Source organism: Takifugu rubripes, chromosome 7 (genome assembly GCF_901000725.2).
Source record: "Takifugu rubripes chromosome 7, fTakRub1.2, whole genome shotgun sequence".
Lineage (NCBI taxonomy): Eukaryota > Metazoa > Chordata > Actinopteri > Tetraodontiformes > Tetraodontidae > Takifugu > Takifugu rubripes.
In genome coordinates this window covers 2,010,214-2,029,899 of record NC_042291.1, presented here as the reverse complement: position 1 = coordinate 2,029,899, position 19,686 = coordinate 2,010,214, and the positions used below count along the sequence as shown (strand labels likewise).

At 46.2% G+C, this 19,686-nt stretch overlaps 1 protein-coding gene across 3 annotated transcripts in view; it reads left to right on the top strand.

Moving 5' to 3' along the window:
- The window catches only part of grik3 (glutamate ionotropic receptor kainate type subunit 3), a 70,422-nt gene extending 51,207 nt beyond the window's left edge, over window positions 1–19,215 (top strand). For all 3 annotated transcript variants that reach the window (XM_011605083.2, XM_029838870.1, XM_029838871.1), the window contains 7 exons: window positions 1,002–1,205; window positions 5,430–5,653; window positions 9,176–9,294; window positions 12,599–12,816; window positions 14,678–14,903; window positions 15,041–15,291; window positions 16,493–19,215. In XM_011605083.2, coding sequence (XP_011603385.2) covers window positions 1,002–1,205; window positions 5,430–5,653; window positions 9,176–9,294; window positions 12,599–12,816; window positions 14,678–14,903; window positions 15,041–15,291; window positions 16,493–16,858 — 1,608 coding nt within the window. In that variant the 3' untranslated portion in view covers window positions 16,859–19,215. The remainder of the gene's footprint in view (window positions 1–1,001; window positions 1,206–5,429; window positions 5,654–9,175; window positions 9,295–12,598; window positions 12,817–14,677; window positions 14,904–15,040; window positions 15,292–16,492) is intronic.
- The last annotated feature ends 471 nt before the right edge of the window (window positions 19,216–19,686 follow it).

Here is a 19,686-nt window from a genome sequence, read left to right as displayed (position 1 = left end):
GGAGTTTTCTCGCTATTAAGCAGGGTTTTTTCAGACTTTTTGGTGCCTCCGCCCACATGCCGGCACATTTAACGCAATGTCAGAGCCACCTCCAGCCTCATCTACTCTTCATCCCCCCTCCCTGAGCAAAACTCCCGTCTGAGGGCATAAATATTGCTGCGGCTGCCTTTATTCCCATCTATTTACTTAGCGCCACACACGCTGGAGTTGACTGAATAAACCACAGACAAGAAGAGGTCACCTTCGCTGGAGAATCAATTACCGCATTTGTAAATTATACAACTTGCTATTGGAGGCAATAAATTGTATTACAGCCCAGCCTAAATGGACCGACGGGGCTTTAAAATGCGGCGCGGGAGTCGGTTTCACAGGGACGTGGACGCGGGAGGTAAATAAAGGAAAGCTTTGCCTTCGCCGCCGTCTCGACGGCCGTCGTAGCCGTCGCCTCGTCTCCGAGGTCGGTGTCAACTGGCTGAGACCACATCGTGGACGGGTTTCCTGAGCAAGTCAAATCATGAGCAGCCAGCCGGGATATTACAGGGTAATCAAAAGTGTCGGCCGCCTGACCATAAAAACATCAGACCAGAGGCTCGCCTGTATAGGTCAAAGCCCAGTGTGTGTGTGTGTGTGTATGTGTGTGTGTGTGTGATGGAGGACCACGGGAAGGAAGATTGATTGTCTGAACAGTCTTTCTTCCTGCGTGTTACAAAAAGCCTGGCCACATTTGCCCTTCCCCGCCCCTTTACTCGCCGCGCCTGGCTTCTGCGCCCTCAGGTCTCCTCTCGTTAATACATCGATGTAAGGAAAGGCCTCCGCCTTCGTTCACACTTTAGCACGTTCCCGTACCCGCTCGCCGGGCTCACTCTGCTGTCAATGTCAGTTTAACGCAACGGCGAGTCATCGGCTCGAGTCGATTTGCTCCAATTAGCTGCTTGTGCTGAAACAAATTGAAGCAGCTGACCTCACCATTGGTCTCTTTTTGATCGTTTGGGTCCGTGCAGGAGGAGCCATACGTCATGCTTAAGAAGTCTGACAAGGCGCTGGTCGGGAACGACCGTTTTGAGGGGTTTTGCATCGACTTGCTCAAAGAGCTGGCCGGCATCCTGGGCTTCACCTACGAAATCCGCCTGGTGCCTGATGGGAAATATGGCTCCCAGGACGAGAAGGGCCAGTGGAACGGCATCATCAGGGAACTCATAGAACACGTAAGTTATCGGTTGATTACGGTTCGGTCAGTGTTCGGGTGCTTTATTCAATCTTTACTGTAGTCTTCTCAGAAATGATCCACGCGTTCTCATTTCCTGCCATAAATATGATTCCATGTGTAGCAGATGCCAACAGCCTGTTAGCTTAGTTTAACATATGACAGGCAACAGATGGGGAATGAAGAGACTGCTGCTCCCAGCCATGAAACCAGCGTGGGGATGTTCCCATGCAATGTCATCTTTTTTAGAATATTGTGGCACTTTGACATGTTACAGGCACGGTTAAACTTGCAAAATAATTAAAAAAAAAAATCCATACAACCAAAGGTTGCCTTTGGTGTGTCAAGAATGAAGCGACGCAGCTATACATCTCATTTAAACAAGAAGAAGAAGAAGAAGACGGTACGGGAACAGGGCGTCCGCTGAGCAGACAGCCACATAGTGATGATTGAGCACGAGTCAGGAGGAGCCTGCAAAGCTGTCAGTTACATTTATGGCACAATTATGTCAAGGTTGCCCAAAAGTTACAGGCGAGCCGACGCCATTCGGGGAGACAAACCGCTTCCTGCGGCGAGATAGATCAGGCCGGACGCGGAGACGCTCCGGCCGCCATCTCTGCGGTGAGCGATCGCAGCTGTCCGCGTCCCACTCGGAGCCCCGGCGTCCGCGGAAACGCCTCGCGTTGAGAAGATTGTGGCAATTCCCTCTTGGCATTTCCTAAGTGTCCCTGTCTGGACTCTCTCTTTGTCCTCAGCCCTTCTGGGTCAGCACTGTACTCAGCTGCAAACTTGTAATAGCTTAAGTGGCATTTGGTGCAGAGAACAGTGCGGCAGGAGTCGGCGGATGGGTGCTGAAAGGGTCGGAAGAGGTGAGCCGCCAATGCAGCCATTTATTCCTCCATCCAGGCTTTTCTGGAAGATCGGCGTTAATGACAATTACCTTGAGGGGAACAAATGGATTACTTAAGGCGGGGAATGCTGGCAGCGAGTGGAGCCGCGTGACTCGGCGGCGAAGCGGCAGCACTGGGCGCCTTCCTTCCGGGCGGCCCCGGTCTGTTTATCAATCAAGGGGATTAAATAAAAGGTTGTTTTAAAGGAGGCTGTAGGTTTACATTTCAAAGATGTAGAATCTGGTGAATTTAACCCAGGCGCACCCTCGCCCACTACTGAAGAGGGAATTTCATCCTCTAACCAGAGCCGTCCTGTTAGCCTCCAACTGTTTTTTTCCATAGGTTTTCCTATACATGACGCGATTTCTGGAACATCTGTATGTAAAGACCATCTGGAAGTGTTTAATAAAAGCAGTCACACCTCAGGTTTTTAAATCAGGAAGCATTGGAAAGGTGCTGGTTCGAGATTATTCGATCCTAGCTGAGATTTTTGATGTAATCAAAATCGGAAATTGTCAATTGAGAGTCTGGGCTCATTTTTAGTACATTAGTCTGACGTTTGTTGGCCGTTTATTCGTTTCTAATGCGGCAACCATGAGTTACCGTTCCAGAACACAATAACTCATTGGTATATTAACAGATAAGACAACCCTTTAATCATCTCGCATGGAGAAATTATGCATAAACAGAGCGAGGTGTATATATCTGACTTGTATAGTGTTAGATAAACACCAATGCACCCCCCTAATGAAGGAGACACTCCAGCACTGACGAGTGCAGCCGTTTGTGGAGTGTTCAAAGTTCACGACGGTGCCCCGGGGCTCCGCTGGGAAGGTGCTAAACATGGCTGAAATACTCGATTAGCTCTCAATAGGTTATCGCTGTAAATGATAATAGCATGTTTAGCACATCATTGCTTGTGTCGCGGTGATGAACGTTTGCTCTCTGCTGAAGCCAACCCGCATCATTTCTATACTGGAGGGTTCTTCTTCTACTGTACATTTCCAGCTAAATACGCCTATATTCTAATTTGGATCGCATCATTTGAAGATTTTTCAATTTCCGGGGTTTTTTTTTGGAAGACGTGTGACTGTAAGAGAGTCGACAAGTTTGATTTTGATGCGACGTGACGGGCGGGGAGGAGGGGAGGGCGGCTGACCCACAGCTTCAAGGCCGAGAGGTCAAGTGCCTCAACAGCAAACATGCCCGTCTTGCCTGTCAGAGACCTCTTGAGGAAATCGCAGTCACGGGCTCAACACGCCGTGAATCCACAATGTTCTACTCATGTTCCAGAAGCTTCACGTTAAGGCCCTTGTTTATCGGGCCAATGAGCTGTTGTTGTTTACGAGTCCCACAGAAGGCACTCCCACAACATCCTTCTGGTATCTGGCCTAAACGTCCGAGCCGCAGCTTGCCGCCGCAACACGCGGCTATTATAGAATTTAAAGTTTTAGCACGACCCCAGTTTGCAACATTGCTCCCTGTAAATGGACGTGGAGGAACAGAAGCTAGCGTTGGTAAATAAAGACGGCGTCTTCTGATGTTCGCCCAGTGGATTCTCTTCTCGGAGCCTGACAGGCTGTCGTCAGGTGAGGCCGTCTGCAGCGGGAACGCCACAAAGCTCGCCATCTGCACACCCAGATAACAGGGAAGCATGTGGCACACAGTGGGCACTATCAGGTAATCTCGCCTGTGCCCAGTTCCTGTAGCAAAGCAGCCTGCAGAACAAGGACATGCTGCATGTATATTAGCCCACCGTGGAGGCGTCTGCAATCACAAGCTGCTTGATCTTCCGGCTGAGTGGCAGGCTGGTTCAAAGCTGCAGTTGGCAGCAGAGAACAGAGGGAGCGTCTGGGAAGTAGAAATTTGAGGAGTTTAGGGGGGGGCGGCAGAGGCACCGCAGGGTTCTTCACCCTGCCGTCTCCTCGGGGGACACCTTGCTGGAACGACCTCGCGCCGACCTTTGTTTACGGCCCGGGCGGGTGTTCCCGCGTGACCGAAGAGACGGAAAAACACAAAAGCGAGAAACAGGGAAAGGTTGTGATACGAGGCGATTCAAAAGGGACCGCGCCCCCGGCTGCTTCATGGAGCTCCGTCTCTTTTGAGCTTATTGAGATTTTCTGTATTTATAAAAACATTTGATTCCAATCATTAGTTTTACCGACTCCTCATAATGTCAAAAACATGAGATCTGATTTTAAGTAGGAAAAACAGCCTTGTAGCTGTAAAGATACCCTGCTGCATTTCATTATATGCTAGCAAGAAAGGAGGAAAAAAGCTATCCAAGCATGAACCAGCTGCTGCTTTCATTAACCTCCTGTCCAGCCTGTGTTCAGGGGAGTTGGGCTGTGGGGGCCGCAGGAATAAATGTTAACCTTCTGGATGTGCTGTCTTGTGGATGTATGTGGTAATAACTGACCGCAATGTATAGATCTTTATCTCCAGCATAGAATTGTCAGTTCCCACAGTTCATTCTAGTAACCTTAGAGAATGTCAGACTAATCTACCCCATTTTGTTAGGTTTCACGTTTCTGCTAGTGGAAGCTATAGCTAACAGGACATGTCAGCTGTGTGGGACGATGTGCATGGAATCAGTTAGCAGCCCCCAGGCCAGCATACTCTAAAGCTAATATAGAAATCTTTCTTCTCTTTCTTGAAGAACGTCATTGGTTTGACTTATGTCTTCTTACTGGTTGGTGGACGTGTCGGACAATGTCCCTGTCCATTAGCCTAAACTGTCCACTGGGTACCTGTCAGTGATTTGAGCTAAAACCTGCTTATTACTCTTTCTTGATATTAGTGTTTTTGGTTTTTCTTCCTTTTAAATGAGTGAGTAGTCCATGTCATGACCCTGCTTTCTGTCTTTTTTCCCTTTTAAACGATTTATTGGCTCCGGATGTTTTTTCTGGTATAATCCTGAATCAAGGGGGCTTTCATCAGACACACACTGGGACATTCCCAGCATGCACAGCAACAGAGGGCCTTTACATTAGCGTCATGCTTTCTCAACTACTGACAGTGAAATAAAATGAAATTTCAAATTTCTACTTTTTGCATCTGTCACCGTGCTCGGCGTATCAGCGGTGCAACCGTCAAACCTGGTTTATTGTTGTTGGTTTGCTATTTCCTCTTTTAGTTAGCACCGTGGGTCCATTTGTTGCTAACTTTGTGAGTGCCATTAGCCATATCGATAGTTTAGACACATAATATCACTAGTTTTTTGTTTTTTTATTAATTTCAGTATTTATGCCAACAATAAACAATAACATATGACATCATTGACTCCCCGTAAAAGTCTTGTTCCATCATATCTGTGTTTTGTTTTGTTTTCCCAGAGAGCAGACTTGGCAGTGGCTCCTCTCACCATTACCTACATGCGGGAAAAGGCCATCGACTTCACCAAACCCTTCATGAACACCGGCATCAGCATCCTGTACCGCAAACCCAATGCCACCAAAAACGGCTTCTTCTCCTTCCTGAACCCCATGACTCCTGACATCTGGGTCTACATCCTGCTGGCCTACCTGGGAGTGAGCTGCGTCCTGTTCGTCATCGCCAGGTAAGTTATTTCCCTTTCCGCCCCGTCGTTATACAAGCACCCTTTGGCTCCACGGTCATTTACACCAATCGCACCATTCTTAAGGGGGAGGGAAGCAAAATAATAATAAAAAAATAAAAACAACCTCAAGCTGAGTTGAAGTCGCTGTCATTTTAAGTGTGCAACTTCTCCTTTCCTCTGTCATTTATTTCAAATTGGTCAGAGAACACAGTTTTTAAATAATAAAATATTGGCTGAGGCACATAATAATGCAAATCTGCAAGAACCACAACACACACCTGATGTGTATTTATAAATGGTAAGCTGAATTCACATGGAAGATTCATCATTCCAAATAATAAGTCATGAAATGATCCCGCATAATGATTTAATTGCCTGAGAAGTGTCTCACTTGTGGGTTTTTTCTGGTGATGAATGTGATGAACATCCTGCAGGCACCATTTTTCAGGTTTTTTTTTTCCTCATTGCAGCTTCTCATGCAAATTGGTGCTTGAGGAAGTTCTCCAAAAAGCCCATTTTTGGAGAGTTCGGGGGCTGGAGAGCAAACAGCTGCACTCTTCTGTCTTCATTTGGTGCCGTTGTGAGACCCGTGAAATCAGCTCAAATTGTCGCGTCTTGTCTTTTTCGGGTCGGCCAGGTTGCTAAAGTCGTGGCGTGCGCAGTGAAGGATCCTTCACTGCATTCAGGCCTTTCGAAAACTGGAGATATGGAGGCACTCTGGCATTTTTAGCAGAAAGTAGACGTCTTGTCTTAATTACAGCTGGGTTATTTGTGTATAGGTGCCTTTCAGTTGGGGCACGTCGCTCAGCGTCTCAGGTTTCACTCTGCTGCTGATGGGGACATTTTCTATTAAGTCAAGATTTAAAGTTTCGCTGTAGCTTTGACTTTTTGATGAAGTGAAATGAAAGCTGAAGGATGGCGTCCCCAGACGAGCCACGGCAGCAGCTGCCTACATGCTGTCGTGTTTTACTGCTGGATAAAAGAAATATTTGCTTATAAAGTAAGCGAGGATCACGTCTCTACTCTGCCACGTCAGCTCACGGCCTCCCCGTACTTAAAAGTCACAATTCTTATTCCATAACTTCTATAGTAAAATATAGTTTCTTTAATGTGTCCCCGAGTCTTTTAATTTTTACCTGCATAATAGTCAAAGTGTGTTTGGTTCATCTTGAATATGGACGCCAAGTACCGTAATTTCTGGACTACAGAGCGCACCTAATTAAAAGCAGCATAATGTAATTTTAGAAAGAAAATCAATTTTGTACTTATACAAGCTGCACCGGATTATAAACCACAGGTATCCCACGTAGTGATATGAAAAATTAGATCGAAAACATTCAGTACCTGTATATGTTTTTATTACCGTAAGAGACAAGTCACTGATGAGTGACAGACAGGTAAGAAACAACAGCCACTCTTTTCACTTGTATGTTTATACAGAGACATTAAATCCAAATTTTATCACGTCAGGATTTTTTAACTTTTCTTTTAATTTAATCCACTTAGCAACATAAACAAATATATTGTACCGGTAAATGTTTTTTTTTTTTTCTAACGGTGTCTGTAATGCAGCTACCTTGTATCAGCTACACACAAATTACGTTGTTTATGCTTTTTTACTCAAACAATGAACAATCTAAAACTCCCTGATGGCCCACCTCTAAAATCTTCTATTTTCATGGCGGTGGCGATTGCTTTTGCCTTCCCTCTGATTTGTACAGCAGAATCATCGCGGCCGCCTGCTCTCTGTGTGTTCACCCAGTCTTCCAGAACGTTCTCAAGTTCGGGCCACCTGCGATGTTTATGTCTAAAAGCTTTTGTCGTCTTTTTGCTTTGGATCAGGTCTTCAGGCGGGCATCTCCACCTTCTCGCCATTGATTACCGTAATGCCAAGATTACGCGCGGCAGCTCGATTTCGAGTGATCGCTTTTAACTTAAAAGCTGCATCATATGCTTTTCTTCTAGTATTTTCCTTGTTGATGAGGGTTAGTAAAAATGACTGATTCACAATAGTTGTGATAGTGCACCACGAAAAAAAAACATAAATAAGCCGCACCGTAGAATAAGCTGCAGTGTTTAAAGTGTAGAAAAAAACTAGTGTTTTATAGTCCGGAAATTACGGTAAATGTAAAATTATGGTAAATTTCAGTTTGCCTTTTTATGTTGTAAACTTTGAATGTAAGCTCCGATTTCCTATAAGACTATAATATGATATTAAGCTATTGTAGCTCACTGTGGTAGCAGTCTTAGCTTCACATGACAGCAACAGTAAACGCCTGCTAAAGCCATCCCGACACCTCTGAAAAGCTGCCATTAAATGCAGCGCAGCCGTGAGTACATTACAGCAAGTGCAACGAGACGCAAACTGACACCTTATTAATCTCTCAAACATAAGTTATCACTATTTCCTGGCAGGAAATCGAGGTACAGAAAGCAGCATAGCTTCCTCCCTGCTAGCTGCTCCTAATGAGAATCCACAGCTACCGAATCAGCCAATCAGAGTGTCGACGGGGGCGTCAGTCACGTCTGAATGAGCCAGAACTTTACTAAAACGACGCTGGAGAAGCAGGTTTTTCTTTCCCGAGCGGTAATCTGGCAGCAGAGAGCGATGCACATGTCTAAAAATGTCACCTTACATTGTGTATTTCCAAGTTAAATGATGATAACCGGGAAGACGGCCGGATTTTTGCGTTGCCCTGGTTACAGGAAGGGTCCAAAAGCTGTTATTGTTCCCGTCATCTCACCTTTTTCTTGAACTTGATTGAGAGATAACAGGACTGCATGATTCAGCACATCTAGATGGTTCGAGTGAGCAGAAGCTCTGTGCACTCGGACACAGAGAAGCTAAAGTTGACATGTAAGAAAACACGAACCTGCCAATCAAAACCCACCAGTACCAGACATCAGAGGGAGGAATTTAGCGAAGAGATACTTAAAAAGCAGCTTCCCGGTTGACTTCCAGGCCTGTTCAGCGCCCTAATTAAAAAAGACCGCTGACATCTGACGAACTATTTTGTGGCACATAATTAAATTTGAGTGGGTCTGTCTCTGAGACGAATATAAATTTCAGTCTGGGAAAATTAATTTTACCTCCGTGATGGCTCTTGTGAGCTGAGAACATTCACCCCAAATTTAAAACAAACGAACAAACCATGTATGTTGAAGGTAACTCCTCAAACGAAAGAGCAGTTGTCAAGGTTATAAAGCGATTAAGCCAATCACGGAAACCCTGAGAACTAGAAACAGAATGTGTCGCCAGGTAAACGTGCGTCCAAAGATAACCTCAAAGGAAACGCTGCCTGAATCTCCTCCTTTAAGATGTTCCGGGGGCGGGGGAGTTTTAGCCCACGAGGCGCCAGCAGTGACGCTCTGTTACCTCTGCAAATTGAAAATGGCCGCGCAAGCGCCGTCCACGAAGGAGGGAGGACCGCAAGACTGCAGCAGCCAGGAGAGAACCTAACAAGCCACCTACAGCCCTTCTTCTCCTCATTTCTAACCGTTATTCTGCTTCTCGTTCTGCAGGTTCAGCCCGTACGAGTGGTACGACGCCCATCCGTGCAACCCTGGCTCGGATGTGGTGGAGAACAATTTCACCCTCCTCAACAGTTTCTGGTTTGGAGTCGGTTCTTTAATGCAGCAAGGTATATTTCCCGTCAGTCCCAGTAGCACCACGCCTCCCTTCGCCTCCCTGTGTTCTCCCAGCTCCCGCTCTCTGCCTCTTTAACTGACAAGCTCCCCAATTTTCATTCCACGACTTGTTTCGCAAGACGGTTACCTGTCGGGAGCCGCGGAGCTCCGTCTTCCATGACAAAGGAGGGCTGTTGTCACCGAGCTGCTGTTTAAAAAGGCAGGAGTAGGTGCCAGGCACTTGTCAAAGATTGTCAGCCGAGGATGGAAAACATTGCCACATCCGTCTCCCGGAAACAGAGTCGTTGGCCCCGCTCAAGACGTTTCTGATGCGGGGATGAAAAGGGTACATGTCTGACAAATGCCAGCTGTCATCCGTGCTAGGGCTGGCTGGTGCGATGCTGACAGTCGAGTCGCCGCAGACGGGCCAGGCATCTGCTTCTAGCTGTGGGACAAGGACCCCGCTGATGGGCGCGGCCTTGTGTGGCGCTTTAGTTTAAATCAAAAGGACCGAAGCCGTTTCTCCTTGAAGGAAAAAAAAAACGTCCATTTGACTGAAAATGAAACAATGGGACGTAAACGGGTTTACGCACGCTGGGCACCTTTTAAGGGGTTAGATGAATAAATGAGGGAGCGGGAAAACGGCGGAGGAAAAGGACCCTATCGTAATAAAACGCCAAAGCTCCGCGTAACAAGACAAATCAAGGAGGCTCAGGGAGGCTCGGCGGCGGATCTCCTCCCGTAAGGACAGCAAACACGTTCAGCAATTCATTAAGGCCAGACGCTCCGCAGCGCTCGGCCAATTTGCCGGTGCGGGCAGAGGACTGCGAGTGCAGCGGCGACGTGTCAGGAAGGACAGAGAATCCAGCCAAAATGAGCCAGTTAGTTGCCTTTATTATTAAGCTAAACAGGGGAGAATTCCCCATTAAAATTCTCCCCGTGACTCCGACTCGGTGCCCAAACCTCCATTGTTTTGCAAATTCGAAACCCCGAAGCTCCTGCTAATGAGGGTGTGTTCGTGCGAGGTTTGACTTTGTTTTTTTTTCCTTTTTCTTGCGAGTCGTCGCCTCGCTTGATTATAAATGTCAGGCGACTTTAAAGTTGCCTGATTATGGCGGAGTGATTAACAAACTGGGTGTTTACTTGTGAGTTTCAGACTGAAAGGGGGCTGCTGCTGGCGTTCCGTAACACACTGTGACACAAGCAGGGAGGTGGCATCGGCAGCCAGATATATTTTGTCTGTGTCGCATCAACAGACGCTCTCCGCTTGTCTGCCAAACACGGTGACAGCAGCTGAGACGGAAGCCATTTCTCTGACACGCTCAAAATGCAAATGGAAGCCTTTGAGGACAACCGAGAACCGTGGGGGTGGTGGGGGGGGGGGGTCCTAGCAGCTTGTCTGTGGGAGGAAGGTGTCGTCGACAACACAAAGGACAAAGAAAATGTAAGGAGGTGCAAAAGCAAACACTTTGTGCCCGTCAGAAGCGTTCCTGGGGGTCTCAGTGCACTTTCCCCACAGCAAACATATGTCTGATCATTCCCCATTAATTTGTCCCCCCCCCACCGTCTAAAGCGACTTTTGAAGAGACTTCAAAAGTTGGCTTATTCCCAAAGCTCTCGCTTCCACTTTCTCCTTGATTTCCTGAAAAATATGTCTGCTCTTAATAAGAGACTGATTGTTTTAGGCCAAACGGGCGACATTCAGAGCTCGTTAGATTGTGTCAGAAAGAAGCCGTGGCGGCTTTGTGTCTTCAAGGCTGGAGAGGAGAGTGAATTTGCCACTCGTTCTAATTCATGTCAATACGATAAAGACTTTCATCAGAAACATCATTATTTAAGAGCTACCACCTGACTGGGAAAGTCAGTAAAACGCTCCACGGAGGAGACAATGCGCCTGAACGCATCCCCCACCAGACACGTTGGTCTGGTTATTGTGAGCACCTGAACGCATCCTCACCAGACACGTTGGTCTGGTTATTGTGAGCACCTGAACGCATCCTCACCAGACACGTTGGTCTGGTTATTGTGAGCACCTGAACGCATCCTCACCAGACACGTTGGTCTGGTTATTGTGAGCACCTGAACGCATCCTCACCAGACACGTTGGTCTGGTTATTGTGAGCACCTGAACGCATCCTCACCAGACACGTTGGTCTGGTTATTGTTAGCGAAAGGAAAGTGTTGTAGCTGCATCTCCTGCAGCAGATTGTTGGCAGTAGTTGGTTTCTCGGCACGTTTCAGCATCGCAGATTAACTGCTCAAAGTGAAAAACGTGCACAATTACAAATTAATTTCTTAATTACTGGCCTTTCAGTCAAAATGATGGATGAATTACTTTAACCGTACAGTTTTGTGGGTTTTCCTCTAATATGATTCTGATCTTTTCTCTCTCTTTCATCTATTCGATCACACTCTCTCCAGTGTCAGGGAGCTGGGAATCAACTAATTATATATTATTTGGCGTGATAGCGTGTATTGTGCTGAGCACACATTGACAACATTCATCTGACAACATGTCCTGACATATTCCCGGGGGCCTTACTCTAACCTGTAATCCTTCCTGAAGGACACGGCAGCATAGGACCGACCTCGTTCATGGAGTTGGGACGTGTCGGGGTGGATCGCCGTGTCCTGCTGGCATCAGCATTTTAGGCCAGGTTCAGGAGGGAACGTGTGTGGACGTCCTGAGATCTGAAGGAACTTTGTTCCTGTTCCAACCTGCCAACTTCCAACTGGCCCACTAAGAACCATAATCACAAGATATAATACGCAATAAATGCTCTTATTTTCCTGAAACATCTCCTGTTAGAGCGTTTCAGCTACACTTTTCAGACCATTTCAGAGTGTGAACAGTTGTGAACAGTTCCCTAATTGCGGAATATGAATCAGGCTCTGGACAGGGTGTGCAAATGGGGTGTCTTCTACTTTTGAAGCTCATGATATAGCGCACTGCTAATGACACCGCTGTGAGAGGACTGACTACACATTAAAGCTTTAATTTTACATCGCGACGATGCGTTCAGGTTCCCGTCACCTTGAAAGGAGGCGCATCAATGACAAATGTCGAACCCCGGGGGGCAGGTCAGGCGCGTTATTTTTGTGAAATCCTAGCTCAGCTATTAGCCTAGCCGCCAATCTTGGCTGTGTGAGCGGTTCTCTCACTGGTAGCACCTTGATCAGCACCAGCCAGGCTGCCAAAAGCATTTTCAGACTAATTAACAAAAGTAAAAACAACATTTGCATTTGTCTGATTCAGCGACGGTGTTGGCAGGCTCCTGATGCTCTGGGTAACTCTTTCCCCCCTCTGTGGTGATCCAGGCTCGGAGCTGATGCCCAAAGCCCTGTCGACCAGGATCATCGGTGGGATCTGGTGGTTCTTCACGCTCATCATCATATCGTCTTACACAGCCAATTTAGCCGCTTTCCTCACCGTGGAGAGGATGGACTCGCCGGTGGACTCGGCCGACGACATCGCTAAGCAGACCAAGATTGAGTACGGCGTGGTCAAAGACGGCGCCACCATGACTTTCTTTAAGGTAAATGGAGCACGCGTAATCAATTTTAGATGAAGCAGCCTGTCGAAACGTGCACCAGAACGGACGTCTGCGCGTGTGCTACTTTATTTTAATAGATATTAATTCCTGCAGCGAGCACATTTGTTTAAGGATTCTCCTCTTCTCTGCGCCGGTCGATGCATTCCTCCATCGCAAGCTCTTCTTCCCAAGCTTTTCGCCTGCAGGCTCTTCAACTCGGGTTTATTTCATTTTATTTTTGCACGTTGTGCCGCCGCCTCTGTTGCCGTGGCGCCGAATAAACCGGCAAGTCGACAGCAAGAGAACAAAAAGACCCTTCCGGGGCATCGCTACTTGTTACACCCCCAGAAGTTTGCGGCTGAGCTCATAAATGCTGTATGTTGCTGTGTTGAATCTGCTGAATGATGCCTGAGCATTGGACCCCCCCAGCCAAAAAAAAAGCGTCCCGCTGCTGCGTTCAGGATGTGGGCTCCTGTCTCTTGTACAGCACATAACAGAAAACATTCAATCCTGTGCTGTAAAAATAGGAACAACACCGAGTTACTCTCTGTAGGTTCAACACAAGAACATGACAAGACTGAGAAGGAGCTCAGCTCCAGCTGCCGCTCCTCAACCCTTTGATGATAAATCGACCTTGAGTTCGGTTTGTCTGAAGAGCAGTTTGAAGGAAAGTTATTCTAGATGGTTTTGTGTACTTTGATGAACCGCAGGGGTGATAGTGAACTGAGTAATGGAAGGAGACGCAGGTGTTTAATTACCTCATCAGAGTGGCGTGGCTCCCGTGCCCTCTGAACCGCCCCCCGGCTCGCAGAAAGGCCCGATTATGTGGACTCAACGAGGCAGAGAGGCGCTTTAAATGCTGAAGGCAGCTCTGGAAGCGCAGAGAGGCTTTGAAAGCCACGTAATGGCGGTGGAATTGATTCAACATCTTTGCCACTAGAGCTTCTGCCAGAATCACACCTACGTCGCCCCAAAATTGGAGCTCCGTTACCGATCTATCAACCCATTTGGTGCACAAATGCCAAATATATTATCTGTATCTGTCACGCCGCTTCGGGACAAGCTCAAAACTAGCTCCTCCCACAATCTGCCGCACTTTGGACATCAGCAGCCTGATGGTCCAACGGTTGAGAGAGGGTCCGACACCTGTGAACCCTGTAAAAAGCATCTGAACGTGTCCCCTTGTGTTTTTACTTCAGCTTTATTTCCAACATCACAGTTGACACAAACATACTTTTTAATGAAACACTAACTGTAAAAGCAGAAACATAGTAGAGAAAAAAAAGTTCTGTTTTTGTGGCCACTCTTACCCAGTATTTAAAAGCAGCAGTTAAAAATTCACCTTTACCTTCTGTTGGAAGCAGAAAGAACATTACTGCGAGTGATTTGAGGCCCTGGTGAACTCTTAAAATAAGTCTTTATGGATCATTCCTTAGCTTTCTCTTCAGCGTAGATTAATTTCCTATGTTACCTCATTTTGTAATAATAAAAAATCATTTTGAAAAGATTGGCTTTGGATTGTAACAGAATAGTTTTAACCTATCAGACATTTCTTGATAATTGAGGTTGTCTCTCCCGCAATGAAGGGTTTTCCTCCCGATTCGAAATGGCTGCGAGTCTTCAGACAGTAATTATCCGGGATTAGACACGGCATTAATGTGACCTCCCAATAATACTGCGTGTAATACCAAAAAGCCTGGTGGAAGATGAATGCAAAGGTATTTTGTTGCTTTTCAACACCATTATGAGCATAAATGTGCAGCATAAAACCTGCGACGAGTTAATGTGCGCTCCTAACTTTGGAAAAGTTGCCTAGTTTCGAACCGAGCCTGCATTTTCCGTGCTGCAAACTCTCCCCTTTCAGAAATCCAAGGTTTCTACGTTTGAGAAGATGTGGGCCTTCATGAGCAGCAGGCCGAGCACGTCGCTGGTGAAATCTGTTGAAGATGGTGTTCAGCGGGTGATGCAGTCGAATTACGCCCTCCTCATGGAGTCCTCCACCATCGATTACATCACCAGGCGGAACTGTAACCTGACAAAAGTGGGCGGGCTCATCGACAGCAAAGGCTACGGCATCGGCACGCCACTCGGTAACCACAGAGCTTCCAATATTTACTCCATAATTGGGAATTCTTATAAAGGGTGGGGCTTTTTATAGTGAAGGTGAAGCGTATTGTGTAAATCAGACAGGACGCTGGCATGAAAACATGCTTTCCGCCCCTTCCAGGGTCTCCATACAGGGACAAAATCAGCATCGCCATCCTCAGCATCATGGAGGACGGGCGCCTGCACATGCTGAAGGAGAAGTGGTGGAGCGGCAGCAGCTGCTTGGATGAGGAGCGCCGCGAGACGGGCCCCATGGGTATCCAAAACCTGGGTGGTATTTTTATTGTGCTGGCATCCGGCCTGGTGCTGTCGGTGTTCGTGGCGATCGCTGAATTCATCTACAAGCTGAGGAAGACTGCAGAGCGCGAGCAGGTATGTGTCCCTAAATATTATTGTATGCATCCCACTGTATGGACGAGGTCAATGGAGCTAATTTAATTAGGGCTCTCTAGTGATCTAGTGATCAGATTAAGTACAGAATATCTAAGGATCAATCAGATTAGTCCCAGTTTAGAAATGTACTTTTATATATCACTCTATACTAATAATAATAATCACAGCCCAAGTTTGAAATCAAATACAGTGGGACCTCTACTTACGAACGTCTCTGCATGCGGAATTTCCAGGTTACGAAACCTCTCAACTGGAAAATATTTCCTCTTGTTACGAAAGAAATTTCAGGATACGAAAGGCAAAAATACGCTAAAGCTGTAATCTAATTGTAACATGTATTTACATGTTTTGATGCATTTTTATGATTTATAAAAAAAAATATGTCCGAATTTTTGGGGGCTTGGAACGGATTCGGGCATTTACATGGAAAACGCGTGTCTGCTTACGTAATTTTCAGGTTACGAAACAACTTCCGGAACCAATTAATTTCGTAAGTAGAGGTCCCACTGTAGTGGCTTTTTAAGGGGTTCTTGGATTTAAAGTATGTCAAGATGAGTTATAATTGGATCCTCTTGCTGCAATCTGGAACCCCACCAGTTGGGAGCTTGAGTTCTACAGACGAGACATTGAATTTGATCTTTGCCTCGCGGGTTTAGGTTATTAAATGATTTTAATCTAACGTCATCCTCACAGCAAAGCCAGTGGTAAATGTTTGACACGCCATGCATCGCCTCCGACTCAAGGCTGCGCTCTCATATTCAGTTCAGACGTTTCTTTAAAAGGATTTGCACGTCTTAAAATAATCTCGCGGAGTCCTTGGCCACATTACTGATTTTTACTGGCATTATTGCAAATTAGAGTGAGGGAATAAGTCCATTATTAGTCGCTGAAGATGTCAAAATAGCATTTTTTCCCGTTTTCCTCGCAGAAAGAGAGCAGCTGCATGCTCACTTCTGCTTGCTCCTCTATTACCGACGCAGCGGCAGTAAAGAACCATGTTGGCTGCAGCCGGCGGCTGTGCGAACATGCACACAAGCAAACGCTCGCTGTGACGCACCATGAATGTTCAGCCCGTCGACACATTCTGCCAGAACAATTTAAAGCTAAGATATTTATCCCGTTCCCCTCTTGTCCCCCTTCCCTCTCTTCTCCTCCCCGCATTCTCCCTTTATGCCCAGAGGTCTTTGTGCAGTGCCATGGTGGACGAGATCAGACTGTCGTTCACCTGCGAGAGGCGGGTGAAGCACAAACCTCAACCTCCAGCTATGGTGAAGACGGATGCGGTGATCAACATGCACGCCTACAACGACCGACGACTCCCGGGAAAGGACAACATGAGCTGCAGCACTGGGATGACTCCCGTGTTTCCATGACAATGTGCTCACCCCAGGCCAAAAGCCTCCTGAGCAACATCTCGGGGGTGGTGCCAGAGACTAGGGACAATGGCATAGACGGGATCACCAGATTCACCATGAACCACAGTGACATGGGGACACTAACAAAACACGGGCAACTGAAAATGGCAGCGTCGGCCACACAGGTATGACGGCATTCATCACTGTGTTCCGGATCACAAACGTCACATAAAAAATAGAAGCCTTTCTGAAATGTTCTGGGGAAACGAATAATCCGTTTCAGGTCTGATGTTTACGTGAGCAAAACGACTAGGGAATACCAACGGAGGGGATTTTTCCGGATTATGTCCACAAACGGCAGAGGAGACGCGCAATGCTTTGGCAATAGCGGCAGTAAATGGTAGATGTAGAGGGAGGAAAGGGGAACTGCAGTCACGTCAAAACCAGGATTCAACATCAACCCTCCGTTCAAAGAGAACTCGCCTATATTGTTACACAAGCGATTTCTCATCCGAGCACAGCAAAGACGGCGTTGACTCCACCTCGGGCCATTAAATCATAACGTTTCATTGGATTTTTTTTTTTCTTTTCTTAATCATGGAATTTTACACGACTTAACCCGAATCACATTAATTGCCAAAGACCTGACGGTGCAGCAAAACTGTGTGGAACGGACCGGTTCATGCACACTTAGTCCAACGCGTCAATAAATTGTAAACCGAAGTTGGGATTAATGGTATTAGGAAGAAATCCGATCAGCCATGCAGGGTAATAGATATCCAAAGTGAATTGTATTTGGCACAATCATCTCACTGTATATTTCTTATCTTCCTGAAAACAAACACTATAATGTAAATAACACAAAGCTGGTTCTTTATAATCCTAGAAGGATAATCAACACGATATCATTTCAAACGTGTGCTTACTTAGCTAAGAAACGCACAAAAAAATGGTCTCACTGGGGGCAACATTGGATCAGGCCTTTAGTTATGAAGTCTAATGTTGACCTTTGAACTTTAGGCCACTTCCGCTGTTGCTGCAACCCCCCCGAAAAGCATTTTCATCTGATTTGGGTGTCATGAAACCAGCTGTGATGAGTAATATTCAAGGATCGCGGAGGTTGTGTCTCCTGTTTGAGTAGCCCCCCCCCCCCCGGACTGAGACACTTGTTGTGCGCAAACATCCCGGAGGAAGCTGTTTGTGCGCGCTCTGGTTGACTTTTTGGTGCCAGTTGTGTACGTGCACGTCATCGACGCCACGGTCGAGAATGAAGCCGCCGCCGCCGCCTGTGAGCCAAGCGAACAACGAGCCTCTGTGAGGTTTTTCTCTGTCGAAATGCCAGGAAGAAAAAAAAGAAAGAAATAACACCACGATTTAAATAAACCGCATAAAAGTTAGCGTTGGTTTGGTAGAGCTGTTGTGTATAATTGTTTCTGGATTTCCTTCTGCAGAGTAGAGTATGTAGATAAGATCTGCAGGAGAAAATGTATTTTGCTAAATTTATATGGTCAGAAATGAATTATGTTTAAAGTGGAATAAATGATAGATGCTTACCTACTTTCTTCACCCAACTTTCACAGCCCGAAACATTGTTTATTTAGTTAAAGAAAATGAATTATATTATGGTATATTCTATCTGCATCCATGGTGGCGATGGCCAGACCAGGGGGGGCGGGGGTGGGTGGCCACCTTAAATGTGTAAAGAGTAGAGTTTATCTTTCCTAACTGGACCTATACTGCTCTGGAACCAGGGTTCAGAGCTGGTTTAAGCAGGACCGCCGCCGCCACCACGTGGTTCTACTTTAGCTCCTCCCCTCCTCATGTGTACTGTAGCGCCCCATGCAGGTGGTTTTAGACACAGGTTTGTAACGTTCACCTCTGTAACATGTGAAATAAAAAGAAAAAAAAAAATCCTTGTAATAAAAGATTTGTTGGGATTTCTACAGGGAGACGGACTGATTCAGTCAGTGCGGTTGCTGAATTTGCTGTATCTTACTTTCCTTTTCTTTATTTCAGTACATAAATCCGTGTGAATAATAAAGGCGTCTCCACAGAACTGTACGAGACGAGAGAAAAACAATGGCGAAGCGCGAGCAACGTGACCCGTGTTCTACTAGCAGTTTCGACTTCTTTAGAAAAAGAGCGCCCTTTGATTTATTTATTTATTTTCAGTTGCGCCGTTTGGCAGAAACCGTTTGGAACACAAATCTGTTGGTGCCGACCAGGGTCGTATTGTCTTTTGGGTTGTCTTTTCTCTCTCTCTCTCTCTCTCTCGGTGGACATGCAGGATTTCTATGAATATAGTTTTTTGTAAGGTTTTGTAAAAAAAATAAAAAAAAATAAAAAGATCCTGTTTTCCTAGTAACTGTATGTGTCAAGAGAACATTAAAATAACTGGCAGAGTAAACATGGAACATGGGGGGGGTCATGGAACTGTTAAAGCAACGCTATTGAATTATTTTCTTTTTGACACATAATGTGAATAATTCAAATGTACAGTTTGCTGTTTGGGTTATATGAAGTTTTAAATAAAAAAGTATACAAATCACACATTTCCTGCTGAGCTCATGTTTCTGCATCTCCATGACAACCAACCACATTGCGCAACTACGAGTAAATGTTGCGCTTGTGCAAATAGCAAAGACCCGGTCCGTCCTAAAACCTTCACGTTTTCTTCTTCCAACACCGATTTGAACCCATTCACACCTGCTCCTTCCACCGGGAGACTCTCCTCACTGCGTGCACGTCATTTTGGGGCTCAACCCGACCTCATCTTTAACATCCAGCGCTCATGGCAGCCCCTCAGACCTGCAGTATCTCCAGGATGAGCAGCACAAATGTCCAGTCTCCACTGATGTTTAGAGCAGATTCAGACTATTCTCATCCACTATCATGTTTGTAGCTGGGTTGGAGATTTCTTTTGCCATATATTTTTGTCAGTCCAGTCTTTTTACCCACGATTAAATCCACCAGCTGCATTTGTGCAGCATTACAGCTCTGGCAGCCAGCTCTGTTTTTG